Here is a 15,831-nt window from a genome sequence, read left to right as displayed (position 1 = left end):
GAAATATACCTATCTGCTGCTGCTGCTGCTGCTGCTGCTAAGTCGCTTCAGTCGTGTCCGACTCTATGCGACTCCATAGACCGCTTCCCACCAGGCTCCCCTGTCCCTGGGATTCTCCAGGCACGAATACTGGAGTGGGTTGCCATTTCCTTCTCCAATGCATGAAAGTGAAAAGTGAAAGTGAAGTCGCTCAGTTGTTTCCGACTCTTAGCGACCCCATGGTCAGCAGCCTACCAGGCTCCTCCATCCATGGGGTTTTCCAGGCAAGAGTACTGGAGTGGGGTGCCATTGCTTTCTCCAATACCTACCTGAGAAACCCTCAACTATATATGCAATATTCTGAGATGGGTATTGGTCCTTTGCCTCAATAACAACTTTATTAAAAGGATTTTACTGTATTCCATTCACAAGGACACCCGGACAGTGATGGGCACAAAGCAAGTGTTCAGTAATTACTTATTTTCAACAGTATCCTAGAAGCTGGGGATACTGATCCTGAAAAGGCTCCACTTAAAACGGAGGGAAACGCGTTGGGCATTCTCTCGGGGCTCCCCTGGGCTCCACTTGTGATGGAGGAACTAGCGGTCACCTGTGAACCCCGTGGCTGAAGAGTAAGGCAAAGGCGGGGCCGACGGGACGGGTGAATGGCTCTGCAATCCCGTCCGCGCGCGTAGGGTGACTTTTCCCGGCTAGGACTTTGCCTAGGGAGTGGGAACTGTACCAGGCGCCGGCGTCCAGCCCTCTGGCTGTAACGGGATGCCGTGCAGCAGGCAAGTGCCTCTGCCCCCTGGCGCCCGTTCCCCCGGCTTCGGATGAAATTGTGACCCATCGCCCCCTTCCCAGCCCTTGGAACCCGGCCCTATCGCTCCGGGCGCGCAGCCTATCACGTGGCGCGGCGGTGATGGGGGGGCGGGGGGACCGCGGCTCCGCGGTTATTGGTGGACGGCTTTCGTCTCGGGCGCGCCCATTGGCTGCGGGGGGCGTTCACGGGAAAGGGGGGTCTGGGAAGGGGTCCCGAGTTAGGAGAGGTGGCCTGAAAGTTAAAGAGAGCCGCGCGGCGGCTGGGAGTTAGAGTCCCAGGTGAGGGGCAGCAGGGAGGAGGCGGGCGGGCTGGTCTAGCGCACGGACGGATGCGGCTGCCCGCGGAGGGCGCCCACCTGAGCCCCGGGCCCCGCTCCTGCTGTCGCCGCCGCTGCCCCTGCCACCTTGGCTGGGATGCTGCCGCAGGCTGGCGCCTCTGCACTTCGGGGCTTATGAGCTGTACCAGGTACGTCCCCCAGCAAGCCCGCAAGGCCCGGTGCCCTACCGCAGAAACGGCGACGAGGGCACGCATCAGGGACCCTCTCTGGTTCCTGCCGCACACACTTTCTCAGGCCAGCTTGCAGTTACACTCTGGGCATGGGACACTGTAGAAGGGCTTGAGGAAACTGTTGCTTCCTCGTGGAGAGGGCAATGCAGGGACCAGAGGTTGGATGGAGCCTGGCCGCACCCACGTGATGCACCGGTTGGGGGTCCTGGTCATGATGGGAGGCTGGGGCTGGGAGTCCAGACCACTTTTGGTCCCTACTGTGCCGAGTTCGAACCTGACACTAGGCTTTTCCGCCTGGGAACCGACACTCCTAGAGCTGAGCCCTGGGATCTTGAGCACAAGGGAAAGTCGCGGCGTCTCTCACCCCGCCTCGATTGCCCGTTACAACGTAGGGAAACACACTGGGTGATCTCTCAGGTCGCCGAGGGCTACGGAACACGGATCCGCACCGGCGGCTGGGGCCACTCTGAGCCGAGCCACCTCGGGTCCCCGGCCCCCAGACGGGCCGTCCTGGGCCGGCGGGGTCGAGGTGGCCGCGCGGGGACGCTCTCGTGGCGCCTCTCCGTCCGGGGTGGCCCCGCCGCCCCGCCCTGGTATGATAACTAGGGCTCCTCCTCCTCGTCGTCTTCCTCCCCCTGCCGGTCACAACTCCGGGAACCCAGCCCAAGCCCTGCCTCCCGGACACACACCGAGGCTCACGTAGTCTGGTGGCGGCAGCTTCCCCTGCCACCTCCCTCCGGGTTCTCCGATGCGGCGAGCCAGCTGGAAAGGGGGCTTCCCCGCGGCCCCACAGGGGGGGCCCCCCCCCCCCCCGCCCAGGCGAAGGATCTCGGGGAGGTGTTGGGGGCGGGATGCAGCCCGGGCCTGGCTGGACCCAGGAGACAGTGACCTGTGGGATCTTCGAAGCCAGGACGCCCTGGCCTGCCCCCGTGTCCTGTTCCAGCCACCCTTTTGAGTCCAGAGAAAGAGGTGTGGAAGCGACTCAGTGCAAAAGAGGGAGCAGAGAGCCCAGAACATACTAGAAGGTTTGGGCTTTCTCCTGGTATTGTTTGCTGCAGAAGAGGAGGAAATTGAGAACCTGGAGAGTTGCTAGAAGATGTTGGGGCCTGTGGTCTGTGTGGCCAGGCCTCCCTGGGAGACCCACGGCCCAGGAGAAGCCAGAGGAAGGCCTTCAGGCTGGGGTGCAGAGGAGAAGAGGAAATGGTTCATTTGGCAGGGTTGTCCAGGAGCCAAGACTGAAGTGAAGACAGCTGGAGGATTTACCCCAAAAGTAAAGTTGAGGTATTTAGGGAAAAGTTAGGGGAAAGAAGAACCATCAGGCAGTATTGGCAACCCAGAATGTCAGAGCTCAAAGGGATCTCAGGGGAGAAGCTCAAGCCCAGAGAGGTTGAGTAATTTGCCCTGAGTGCCACAGCGTCATGTAGGCGGTCCTAGGCCAGTGCGCTATATTTCATATTGGACACTTTTAGATGCAGACACTGGGCCATTTTAACTTATCTCTTTCCTATAATATGTAACTTCATCCACAGATATTTATCTCAGAGATGCTTTGGATGGTGGTGACAGAATAAAGGAGTCCAAGTGGCATCTAGGGCTGTGAATAACGGCCCCATGGTCAGAGAACCATGGGAAAGATGCCAACTTTGTTCACACTATGGCAGCCAAACCTTTTGGGAGCAAATAGAGAAATGCCAAAAGGGGTAGGTGACCATGTCTTTAAAACAAAAATTATACCTGGTAACTTGGTTGTGAATGCTTACCTTCACAATGTAGCTTCAGTGTTCCTGGTGAGTTATTGGTGTGTCTGATATTTCTGTCTTTTCTTATCAGGGTGCAAGAGAATGGGGGAGGCAATGTGTTGGCCTCAATACAAAAGAAAAAGATTTGCCTTCTATAAAAGGCACAGCCAGAGAGTCAGTAGTTCAGCTGCTTGAAACTGTGAAGGTTATAGGGTTATTTTCTGTACAAGTTGATAGACTTTAGAGAAAAATCACCATGACGTGTAACCCTCGCAAGCTATCTTGAGAGGGTGTGTTGTTTGTCACTAGTGGAACAGGGAAAGCTTTTATGCAAAACTCTCCATGTTCTCTCTAATTTGCATGGAGTGTTAGGGTTTGTCCTCTTTTTGACCAGAAACACTGAAATGTACCCTTAGACACGTCCAGTCTCTCATGGGGCAAGACGGATCTCCTAAGCATCTATTTGGAAGCAAAAGTTTTGAGAATCCCTGCTGGTCTGAGTAACAGCTACTCACAGTCTCATGACCTTGTCCTGCAAAGAACTGGTATCCAGGTCCAATGTCATCTCTGCTGGTTCAGTTGAGTGTCCACATCTCCTTCTGGTTTTTTTCCCCCGACCAACCTTGGTGACTCATATTACCTGACTTGGGCGAGGGAAAGGGCAGAGCTCCCAAAGAGTCTGTCAGAAGAGAGGGCGTGAGTACAGCCCAGTGCATCCTGTGTTGGAACTGATCATTTTCATGCCATTTAAGGATTAAAACACCTGCCCAGGTGCCTGCCTTTCAGGGACTTAGGAAGCTCTGATTACCTTGCATGTCTCCAGGGACAGGAGTGCGTCTGGGTGTGGGTCATCGTGGTCAGGGTCCATCAGGGAATTTCTGAGCAGAAGATCAGGAAGGCTTATACCGCACCAGCACTTTGGTGCACCAGTTCTTGGAGAATGATCTGGTGAATAAAAACTGGAATCTACCTGTGAGGACCGACAAGGGAGACAAGAGTCAGACTGCACCCTCTGTTGAGGCCGCAGGGGTTAGTGACCTCCCCTCTAGCACTGGCGACACCGAAGTGAAGGGATTCTGGGCCGGAGCCCAAGAGGAATGCCTGGGCCCCCAGGTGGTTCACCTTCCTTTTGCCTTTCATGGAGAAAGTCACACAACCAATTCCACTCTAGAAAGTGCCAGTGGAATTGTTTGCTAATTCCAGTCCACAGTGCCAGTGGAGTCTGGCTCTGACTCCAGCCTCACCTCCTCAACTCCCCAACCCCCCGTTCTTAAAGCTCGGTGATAAAAGGGATCGCAGGGGTACATTTATACCTCTGGGTCCAAATACTGAAACTTTACCAAGGCTTTCAACTAAGCCTCTCCAACAGGCCGGTTTAGAACTTGAGAGCAATTGCAGTCGACTTCAAGCGTGCAATTGCTTTTGCTGATCCCCTTGTGTTAGAATTCTGTTTCGACAACATTTTGAGAGCTCCCCAAACATTTTCTAATGATCTGTTATAAGGTTGTGCGGGAAAGCACGCATGAGGGTGGTTTGCAGGCCTGCTGGACGCACGTAGAGAGCCTGCAGTTGACCTTGTGCTGACTCAGGCCAGGAGGAAGCTGCTGTGGTCAAGGAGGAACCCCTCCTCCCTTAGTTCATACCCAGGTTGTCAGGGGTGGGCAGAGGAGGAAGGGCTGAGATGCGCAGCTTTGCCTGCTGTTTGGTTATTTTGAATTAACAATTCATTAAAAAAACAAAAGCTACCTGTGTTAAAAGTAGAACCGAATGATTCCAGTGCATTCTAACAGAGTTTTGCAATGAACAGAGGAAAAGAAAAATTGAAATACTTGTTAAGTATAGGGTTTTTTGGTGTTTGTTTGTTTTACATTGAACCCCTTAGTGAACCCCCCACTGACATTTTTTTTTTTTAACTCTCTTGCCCAGTTCAGTCAGAACTTGCCTTTCCGGAACAATTGCATGGGTGTGAGAAACAGTAACACATATATCCTTTAAAATGCATCTTGATGGGTACTTTCTGGCTATAAATTAAGATAAAAGCATTTAGAAAGGTTGGGCCATTTCAGACTAATACAGGTACTTGTGTTATTATTGTTTTGTCTCTGAACGTGTGGGTTTCTCCACTTGGTCATCACTAAGTGATTCCTACATCCCGACAAAGTGCTATTTTCTTTTGTTTGTTTTGGAAAATGGGATCAAACCCAATATGTCTTCATACTTTCTCATTTTTATTTATATATTTGATCATCAAAATCAGAAGCTGAAGAGCAGATATTATTTATGGGTCTGGTATTATTTGTGAGACCAGTGATCTCCACTCTTGTCAGAAGATGAGCAACATGTTGCCAGTCTTTCTCCTGAACTACCAGCATCAATCTACAGCGTAGCACCCCTCCATGGAGGGGAGATGAGGGGAGGCCTGAGAGTTGGTACCCCAACATACCACCACTCACTGTTGCCACACTAAAGCCTTTGCCATGCAGGAAGATGTGATTGGCAACTAATCCAGATGCTGTGTTCTGTGATTCTCAGACCAAAGATTTTAATCCAGGTTTCATCACTGACTTCTTCAGTTAGCCCTTTGGAACTGTCAAATCAGGATATCAATTTGCCATGGTAATTTAGAAATGCAAATGGCTTGGCTCTAGTGTGGCAATTAGTGTTTGATGACTTTTGGCAAATCTTAAGATATCTGAGATGTTTTACTATATTCATTCTGTTTTCTTGGTTAGAGAAGTTCTATTTTTTTAAGAAAAGATAGGACAATACAAAGCAGGAAAACAGAAATTTCCTGAAATCCCATCACCTTGATATTTTGACAGCTTTAAGTATACCTCTAGTCTTTTTTATGTGCGTATGTGTAATAATTTTGCCCTACAAGTCTAGTCTCTCTGTATAATTTTATCTTCTCCATTTTTACATTGAAAGCGCAAGTCGCTCAGTCATTTTAGACTCTTTGTGACCCCATGGACTGTATAGTATAGACTTGATTGTATAGATTGTATAGACTGGACTGTATAGAATTCTCCAGACCAGAATACTGAAGTGTGTAGCCTAACCCTTCTCCAGGGTATCTTCCCAACCTAGGGATTGAACCCAGGTCTCCTGCATTGCAGATGGATTCTTTACCAGCTAAGCCACAAGGGAAGCCCAAGAATACTGGAGTGGGTAGCCTGTCTCTTTTCCAGCAGATCTTTCCGACCCTGGAATCAAACCAGGGTCTCCTACATTGCAGGTGGATTCTTTACCAACTTAGCTATCAAGGAAACCCATTTTTTACATTAATCTTACATTATGAATTTTTATGCCTTTTAAATCTTTTTTTTACAAATAATGATTTTAATGATGATATGAAATTGTATCACATGAATATAGTATATTTGATTTAATTGGCTACCTGTTATTGGTCATTAAGTTTATTTTCTCACATTTCTCTCTCCACTTAATGTTGCATTGAATAATTTAATACATCAATCTTCATGAATTTTAAATTATGCCCTTAAGTTTAACACCTGTATGTGATATAAGAACCTGAAAGTATAAGATTTAGAAATTTTGTGCCATTTAGACTAATACAGATATTTGTATTATCGTTTGAAATTCTATCCTAACTCATTAGGCAAAAACAGGAACTGTTTTCTAATTTAAATTTTTAAAATTACTTACAAGCTTTGACATTTTGCATTTTTATGAGCCACTTTTAAATTTCTTCCATGGATTGTCTATTTGTGCCCTTTGCTCATTTTTCTACATGGAATATTTGACTTTGTTATTATTTTATAAAACCTTTTTATATATTAAGGTATTAACACTTTGCTGCCATGCTTTTTGGAAAATATTTTCCCAGTTTGTCTTTTTTTTTTAGTTTTACTTACTTTATTCCCTTATAGAAAAAACATTGTTTTTATGAAGTCAAATTCAATGTAATCTTTAGCCTGATTCTCTTTGCTTTTTATTCTTATAGAGGCTGTTTTCACTGTAGAAAAACAATTATTCACTGATATGAAAAATAAATTGCTGGCACTTTTTAAAAAACATACTAGAATATAAAAATCTACTGGACATTGAATGAAGACAGGTTGGGGTCTTCCCTACTGAATCCAGGGTCTGGCATCATGCCTGGTACATAGCAAATGACAATCAGTATTTGTGAGAGGAATTAATTTCTTTTTATTGGATGAAAGCAGGATTTACCAAATTGTGTTCAGCAAGGTGCTCCACAAAAATTTTGTGCTCCACAAAAATGAGGTGCTTCCCTCATTAGGAATAAGTTTTGGAAACTCCACAAACAGCATACTCTTTTCATTATTCCCCACAATCATCAGCATACTGAAGGCCTCAAGAAGTCCTGACAGGGGATCCCTTGAAGTGGTTTTAAGACCAATGGTTCCATACGTCTTTGGTTTTAACCTTAGGCCTCTGCCCCTGCCCACCCTCCACTTACACTTTTAATCTATCCTGAAGCCATGGTCCACCCTTGAGTTAACAATGAGCTGTGGCCTCGTGGGCGGAGATGAAGGCAAACGCAGCTTGCCAGTCCCTGTTGGAGGGATGAGTCTGAATGTCTGTCTGACCTTTCTGTTTCTGTCTTTCCCCTTGGCCAGGGTTCTAGCGTGTTCCTCTAGCCCCGTGATGGCTGTGGACATTGAGTGCAGGTACAGCTGCATGGCCCCCTCCTTGCGCAGAGAGAGGTTCGCCTTCCAGATCGCCCCAAAGCCAAGCAAACCTCTGAGGCCTTGTATTCAGCTGAGCAGCAAGAATGAAGCCAGTGGGACGATGGCTCCGACGGTCCAGGAAAAAAAGGTGAAGAAGCGGGTGTCCTTCGCCGACAACCAGGGGCTGGCCCTGACGATGGTCAAAGTGTTCTCCGAGTTCGATGACCCATTAGATATTCCGCTGAACATCACCGAGCTCCTGGACAGCATCGTGAGTCTGACAACAGCGGAGAGTGAGAGTTTTGTGCTGGATTTCTCGCAGCCATCAGCAGACTACCTGGACTTCAGAAATCGGCTTCAGACCGACCATGTGTGCCTGGAAAACTGCGTTCTAAAGGACAGGTCTATTGCAGGCACCGTGAAGGTGCAGAACCTCGCGTTCGAGAAGACAGTGAAAGTCCGGATGACCTTTGACACCTGGAAGAGCTTCACAGACTTTTCCTGTTGGTACGTGAAGGACACGTACGCAGGTTCAGACAAGGACACGTTCTCCTTTGACATCAGCTTGCCTGAGAAAATTCAGTCTTACGAGAGGATGGAGTTTGCCGTGTGCTACGAGTGCAACGGACAGACATACTGGGACAGCAACAAAGGCAAAAACTATAGGATCATCCGAGCGGAGCTGCAGTCTACCCAGGGTACAGCCCAGCCATCAAACGGACCAGATTTTGAAATAGCCTTTGACCAGTTTGGAAGCCCTCGGTGTTCCTATGGTCTGTTTCCGGAGTGGCCTAGTTATTTGGGATACGAGAAGCTTGGGCCATACTACTAGTGACAGCCTGGGATGGAGCCAGGCTCAGTGGGCGCGGATGAGCCGAGCTGCAGTCATCCTGAGATGGAGAGGGAAGCCTAGAGGAGAGCTGAACTGCCATCAGACACAGTTTTGAAAGCAAAGGATCCTAGTTACTTTTACCCTTCAATCAGCCAAGACAGCCAGGCTTTGATCACAGAACTGGGTTCTCACTTGGAGGAGATGGCTGTGCTGGTCCGTTTGGCAATGAGGGTCTGTCTGAGCAGGATGATGCTGGAAAGAGTCTGGACAGGACCCAGGCTTGTGGGCAGCCCTGGCCAGGCCAGAGGATGTTGGCTCAGTGATAAGGAGTCCCTCTCCTCTTGGGTGTGGGAAGTCAGTCCCCTGGCAAGCCCTTGGTCCTCCCCGTGGCCCCTCTTCTGGGGGTCTTTGCCACCCAGCCAGGGCCTTCTCACCTGCCCTGTGTCTACATGGGCTTCACACTTTATCCCTGCATTTTTGTGCACTTGGTTTTCTTCCACAGTTCAGCTGATGTTCAGGAAAAGAGGATACAAGCCAATCAACTTGTGATGGAGACGGGCATTCTCTCTTTCTGACCCTGCTCTGACGGCCCAGCAGAGGATGACACACCAGCTATGGGAAGTCAGCTGGCTCCTGGGTGGTGTCACCAATGGCGCACTAGGCTGATGCCAGCAGGACAGGCATGAGTGGGACACTTAGCTTCTCTTCTTGGCTTTGGAGGAGCTTTCTAAGCCCTCACTCTTACCCTGAGTTACTGGACAGCTTGGTTACAAGACTTGTTGTAACTTGCTCAGCTGGCTTGCCTGTGTCTCTTTCTTCACAAAAGGATTTTAGAATCTCTTTTCCTGGAGAGTCATCATTTACGCCATGTTTGGGACGTTTGGATTTGCAGATTCAATATATCCTCCACACCTCCAGAAAACATTTGGTTGTATTTTGACTGTGATTTACAACATCCACGTTGTAAACAACACCTTACCAGCCCTCACGGACTTTGATTTGGTTGTTCTTATTTATGGTGTGTGGGTGTGTAAAGGGATAGGGAGAAAAACCTCACCAAGTTCGTAGATTTGATTTTTACTGTTTGCCAACTCTGAAATATCATAGACTCATTGTTCTTAAACACATTGGACTAAAGCATTAAAAGTCTGTTGGTTCACATTGTTGTGAGATTACTGGGACTTTCCTCATCCGATGGATCCCCAAACCCTGTGATTTTTCTTGGGCAAGATTCATTGGTACTTGGGAGTGTTTAAAAAGTACTTTTATATGTGTATTTGTAGAAGGTTTGGGTTTTGTTTTTATTTTCAGAACTTAATTAAAGGACCGCCTCGTTTTTCTTCTGTCTGATCTTACTAAAGCGAGGTCTTCCTAAGGGGAGGCAGGAGACAGGATGCCCCACTCCCTAGATCTAGGGACACAGACCCTGGACCCTGCACTCAAAGAGCCTTCTTTCACTTGCATTCTCCAGATCAGTTGGAAGAGACCTCCTGGCTTCTGTGGCTTTTGTAAATCAGCATTGAGCTGATCTCAAGTGTCTTGGCTCCTAGAGTTTTGTGGTTGAGTTCTTTTTCTTTTCTTTTTTGAACTTTAAAATGTTTTGATTGTTTTAAATGCTCTTAAGTGGTGTTCCACAGAGTTCTTATCCCTAAAACTGGCTGTGATTAGTCTGCAACCTAGTGCTTTATTTTTTATGTCTCTCCCAGGTGGCCAACACTGGGGGATTACATGCTAATATAATTTAAGGGACAATCACATTTTTTTCTTATGCTGACATTGGGCAGAACTGGGTTTTATGTAAGCATGTCTTACATCCAGTACACAGACAAGATCCTCTATATTACAAATCTGGTGATCAGAATTGTTATACAAGAGTGTAAATCTACACTATTTGGAAGCAAACCTAATTTTATACGGGTCATGAATTTATTTTGCTTTAAGAAGTCCCCTCCCTCCTGCAGTTTATGAAAGGTACAAAGTGTACTTATGACCAGATCGTTCTCTGTTAGTAAGAAAAATGCCTCAAGTGACTTCTGTATGGTTTTCAGTCATTGTGATCTGAAGGCATTCCCATGTCAAAATTTGAAATATGGTAATTCAGTGATAAGTATCTCTTTCAAAACAACCACAACCCCTCCCCCTACCCTTCTTTCCTCCCAGCTCAGCCCAGCTTTTCTGCTGGGGGCACTGGTTGCAAACCCCCTCACCAGTGCACCTGGGTTGCTCACCCCACCGGGCAAGTCCTTACCTGCTGGCAAAGAAAGACCCTTCTCTGACTAAAGCAAGTGCCTGCCCAAGGTCCCTGGCAGCATTGTCAGGCAGTGAGGTTTTGTCCTCTGAAGAGCACTATCTCCTCTTCACCAGTCAGTCTCCTTTTGGGCTTCCCACATGGCGCTCGTGGTGAGGAACCTACTTGCTAATGTAGACAACTTAAGTTTGATCCCTGGGTTGGGAAGATCCCCTGGAGGAGGGCATGGCAACCCACTCCAGTGTTCCTGCCTGGAGAATCCCACAGACAGAGGAGCTTGGCGGGCTGCCGTCCATAGAGTTGTAAAGAGTTGGACACTACTAAAGTGATTTAGCACACGCATGCTGTCTGCTTTGGGGCCAGTTTTCTCCCAGGATATCAACAGCTGGCCTCAGGACCTGCTCCCAGGGGTTCTCTCCTCGGATCCTAACTCACCAGCAGTAATATGTCTACACACTTCAGAAAGGGACAGGTTTCTTATCTGGAGACATGACTGTAGCCTGACCTGTAGGTCTGACCCTCTTTGTTATGATGACAAGTGGCCCCCTTCCCAACTTGCCCCCCCGCCCCGTCCCTGCCAAAGGACCAGCCTTCTGCCAGTGGTGCAGCTGTCCAGGGGCGGGGAGGCAGCTTCATTTCTGTTTCAAATTTATTCCCTCATATGTCCTGGGGAACGTTTGCAAATTAGGTGCAATAAATAAACTAGGTGCTCTAAAGATAGATTTTATACAATAAGCTTTCAGTGTTTCTTGGAAGATGGCAGCATTTGGGCAAGACTGTTTGTTTTTTTCTTCAAGTGCTCTTGTTACAGGCGAGAAACAGTGAAGTTACGTAGTTCTCCAGAGATTAAAACGATTTCAGAGTCAGGGTAGAGTGTATTTTCTAAGATTGAATCGGAATGGTGGCAAAACATTACTCTTTCAATGTGTTTTATAAAGATGTAAATTTTAAACTGCTTAAAGAATGTTTTTGGTTTTGATCTTTGCCTATAATTTGACATTTGTAAAAACAAGCATTACTTGTAGTCACTGGGATACTAAATGACTTCTATGTATAGATACATATGTGTACAAACCCCCAAAAAGTATTTGCTCACTTTTCAGAAGTGCCGTGGGCTAGGGTTTCCCTCTCAATGGACAGTGAGTGAAAACTTCGGTATCCTTCCATCAAAGCCCTCGACAGGATGTGATTTGCTAGAGAAAGCACCATGGCTTCTGCCCTGGGAGGTCCTGATGTTCCCGTCTTTCCTGAAATGACCACGGACATTGGGGCTCAGATGTTATACTTACAATGGGATCTCTCAGGTCATCTGAAGACACTTTGCCAGCGTATCTTCACTTCCTGAAGTGGGACACATCTGAACGGGAAGGGACAGACAGCCATGTGGACGGGCAGCTTTTCCTTGTTGGGGTTGTAAAGCATTGGAGTGCAAGTTGTAAAGCTGTGGATGCTTGTAGTCTTGTTTATCAGTTTCTAAAGTCAGCTGGACCTGTGAGGACTCCAAGAACACAGCCGTGGTGGTGGCAGTCCACTCTTCTATGTGAATGTAGAACCAGACTCAACTTCATTTTCATGCCTAAAAGTGCCTTGTCGAGAAAGTTCCACAGGTTTTTTTTAAAAAAAATACATATTTTTGTACAAAAAGGGGAAATGCACTTTAAAAATCACAAGAATGGATGCCTTGTGTGTGGTATAAGAGAGTGGTTTGTTTGGATCTCAAATGCAAAAATGTAATAAAGGTAGAAAACCCAAAATGGAAAGTGTCCTATTTTAAAACTGACTCTCTCAGAGTCAGAGACTGGGGAGGAACATTTTTAATCAGTGTGTTTCCACATATAGAAAGCCAGTTTCCAAAAGGGCTAAGACACAATCAGTGGCTAAGCTGAAAAGCTGGAAGATGCAGAGAAAGGAGTAATTGCTTTTTAAGCTGTTAAAGCAGCCAAGGCTGATTACAACTAAGAAAGTGATTGCCAGGGAAGAGACACAGGGGCCTGAGTTGTTATGAATCGTTTTTAATGATCTGAGGGCAGGTCTCTTCCTACCGTCTCACTTGCTCTTGAAGAGTATTTTTGGTTTAGTGTATACAACAGTGGGAAAACTAAAAAGCAGCTATCGTAACTTTGAACTGCTTAATCAGGCAGACTTTGCAACATGCAAACCACACAGCTCCCAGTGGGCCCCTGCCTCCATGGGGTGCAGGACATTCACCCTAAGTAAGAGTTCAGAGATGTTTTATTTCAAAGCTCAGAAGATGGGATACAGGCGATGTCAACTGCTGCCAGATGTTTCCTGCCAGTCAGTCTCAGCTACAGGGGAAAGGCAGTGGTGGTTCTGCCGTAGAAAGAGCATTTTCAGTCTTAAGCACCTGGTCAATAAGTGCCCAAAGCGAGCTACAAGTGTAACCATCTTTCTCAAGCCTGGCAAACACTCCCCACGTTTTGGCTTTCCAGAAATAAGGGGGAAAAAAGAACACTCGTTTTTATGAATGTCGACTTGAGATACAATGTGGTTTTCATAATCATTACATAATTCTCATTTGTGAGATGGACATTCAGGAGATGTCTAGAGTAAAAAGAAACAAGGAAAGAAAAAAAAAGCCAAACCACTTTTCTAGAGCAACATCCCCAGAGTAGCAAATAACCAGCTCTGTGAATAATTCAATGGAATATTTGTTGCTCATGGGCAAGGCCATTTCTAGGTACTGTTTCTGGTTGTTGTTGTTTTTTTTTTTTTTTTTGCTTCAGTTTTGGCCGTACTGGGTGCAGGGTCTGCTTTGCTGCATGCAGGCTTTCTCTATTGCAGTGATCCGGGGCTACCCTCTAGTTGCAGAGTCTGGGCTTCTCACTGCAGTGGCTTATTTTGTGGAGCATGGGCTCTAGGTGAGCAGGCTTCAGTAGTTGGGAAACATGAGCTTAGTTGCTCAGTGGCATCTTCTCGGACCAGGGATCAAACCTATGTCCCCTGCATTGGTAGGCGGGTTCTTATCCAGTGTGCCACCAGGGAGGTCATCTAGGTACTGTTTCTACTCAACCCTGTATGAGACAGTCATGTTTTAGGTGAGTCCTCTAGGAGCCATGGGAAGTGGTGGGTGGTGCTGCCAGGGGTATCAGCAGTGGGTAAGCCTGGCATCTGGCCTTGACCTTGCTGCCCCCTGTCAACTGCTCTAATGAAGGAGTTCTGAATATTTTTAGCAGGAATAAGGTAACCAGGGGCTCTGGCAGGGCCCTGAGTACTTCTTAGAGTTGGCCAACATGTTTGCTTTTAAAATGCTTCTAAATATAAACTTGTAAGACGTGCCACGTACACTTTGCATTCTTCATGAGGGTCACAGGAACAAGAGCATTCCAGACGACGGTGTGGACTTCAGAAAACCATCAGTGTTCATGCTGGAAGGGCTATCTGGGAGCTCTTTTTATGGATTAAGAGGCAAAGGCCCTTGGTGTGTTCCCAAGAGTCACAGAGCCGGTTGGTGACAAAGCTGAGGGGACTGCACATGAGAGACTTTTCTTTTTTCAAGAACTGTCCCCCAAAACTGGAGGCTCTCTCATGGAACCGAGACTAAAATGGCAATTCTGAAAAGAAGTTCCTCGTGCTAGAAAGATGTGATTCCCTGGGGAGGCATGAACACCTGCATCTTTTTTTTTTTTTTTTTTTTTGGCTGCACCCTGTGGCTTACAGAATCTTAGTTCTCTGACTAGGGATCAAACCCATGCCCCTCCTGCAGTGGAACTGCAGAGTCCTAGCCACTGGACAGCCAGGGAAGGCCCTGAACACACGCATCTTTATACACGAAGGGCTTATGGCAAGGACCACTGACCATGTGGAAGCATGAAGGTCAACATTAAAAGATTTGGGTATCCTGGGGCCCAGCTGGACAGCAGGGTGTGATTGATGGTAGGAAACCTCCAAAGGGCCCCATCTACCCCCGCATCTAAGGATTCAGAGCCCACACTGCCTTTCACCTGTGGCCCAGGACCCCCTAACCCTCAGTTCTTCCCCTGCCACATCACCCATTCCTGGAGAGGAAACAAGTAATCTCAACAGAGGTCTTCATCCTCATGGGGTTCTCCCGTAGGTGACACTCCCCAGAGACTTCCCCAGTATCAGACCCTGTGCCTGACTTGAGTTGAGACAAAGTAGGAAGAGGATGCATAATACTCACTCTTCTTTGGAGCCAAAGACAACAATGATCCAGGACCCTAGGCCTCTACACCAAATGCAAGATCAGGTGGCTAGATCAGGGCTTGGCAGCCTTTTCCTGTAAAGGGCCACATAGTCATTATATTAGGATTTGCACATCATGTTTACCTATGTCACATATTCTTTTTTTTTTTTTTTTTAATGTATTTAATAACCATTCTCAGCTGTGTGCCAAATGCAAACTGGCCAAGGGCTGTAGTTTGCTGACCCCGGTTGAAGAATCACATAGAGTGAGCCCTCAGAGGAGGCTTGCAGCCCCTCAGCTGAGGCCTGGAGTCAACTTTCTAGTTTGTTTGTTTAAACACCATATAATTTATGGTCTAAACTGGGATGCTTTTGAGAATGAATGGGGGTGCTCTGAATGACCCTGGAGCCCTCATGGAAACCAGCAGCTGGGCAAGCCCTCCTGTGTCAGGCCTGCCAGGCTCACCTATCCTAGACCTGAGGATCTCCTTAGACCTCGAGGAACTCTGAAAGCCCCAGCCATGGAATTTATGGAACTTCCCCGGCTGTGCAGTGATTAAGACTACTTGCTTCCAATGCAGGGGGTATGGGTTCAATCCCTAGTTAGGGAACCAAGATCTTGCATGCCACTAGGCCAAAAATAAATAAATAATAACTAAAAAATTTAAAAAGCCAGGAGAAACTATTTTTTAATGCCTTAAAAAAAACAAAACAGAAAAGAATGATTAAAAAAGAGAGAAAACCCCAGTGAGTCATGGGCCAGAATCAGCTCTGGCTGGATAGTGCTTTTGGGGAGATGGGTTATATCAGAGTGGTGATTTTGTCTGTGGTTTCAATGTGTTTTTGTTGGTTAGGTTTGTTTCCTAATGGTAGTGTTGATGGCC

At 47.3% G+C, this 15,831-nt stretch overlaps 1 protein-coding gene across 1 annotated transcript; it reads left to right on the top strand.

Moving 5' to 3' along the window:
• The first annotated feature begins 1,042 nt into the window (after nucleotides 1-1,042).
• Nucleotides 1,043-12,537, top strand: PPP1R3B (protein phosphatase 1 regulatory subunit 3B). Its single transcript, XM_012105852.4, has 2 exons — nucleotides 1,043-1,267; nucleotides 7,653-12,537. Exons 1-2 carry the CDS (start codon nucleotides 1,131-1,133, stop codon nucleotides 8,533-8,535), a joined length of 1,020 nt encoding a protein of 339 aa, XP_011961242.3. The 5' UTR covers nucleotides 1,043-1,130; the 3' UTR covers nucleotides 8,536-12,537.
• The last annotated feature ends 3,294 nt before the right edge of the window (nucleotides 12,538-15,831 follow it).

The sequence above is a fragment of the Ovis aries genome, chromosome 26, assembly GCF_016772045.2.
Source record: "Ovis aries strain OAR_USU_Benz2616 breed Rambouillet chromosome 26, ARS-UI_Ramb_v3.0, whole genome shotgun sequence".
NCBI lineage: Eukaryota > Metazoa > Chordata > Mammalia > Artiodactyla > Bovidae > Ovis > Ovis aries.
The sequence above is the reverse complement of the archived record's forward strand: the minus strand, read 5'-3'. Positions and strand labels throughout refer to the sequence as shown.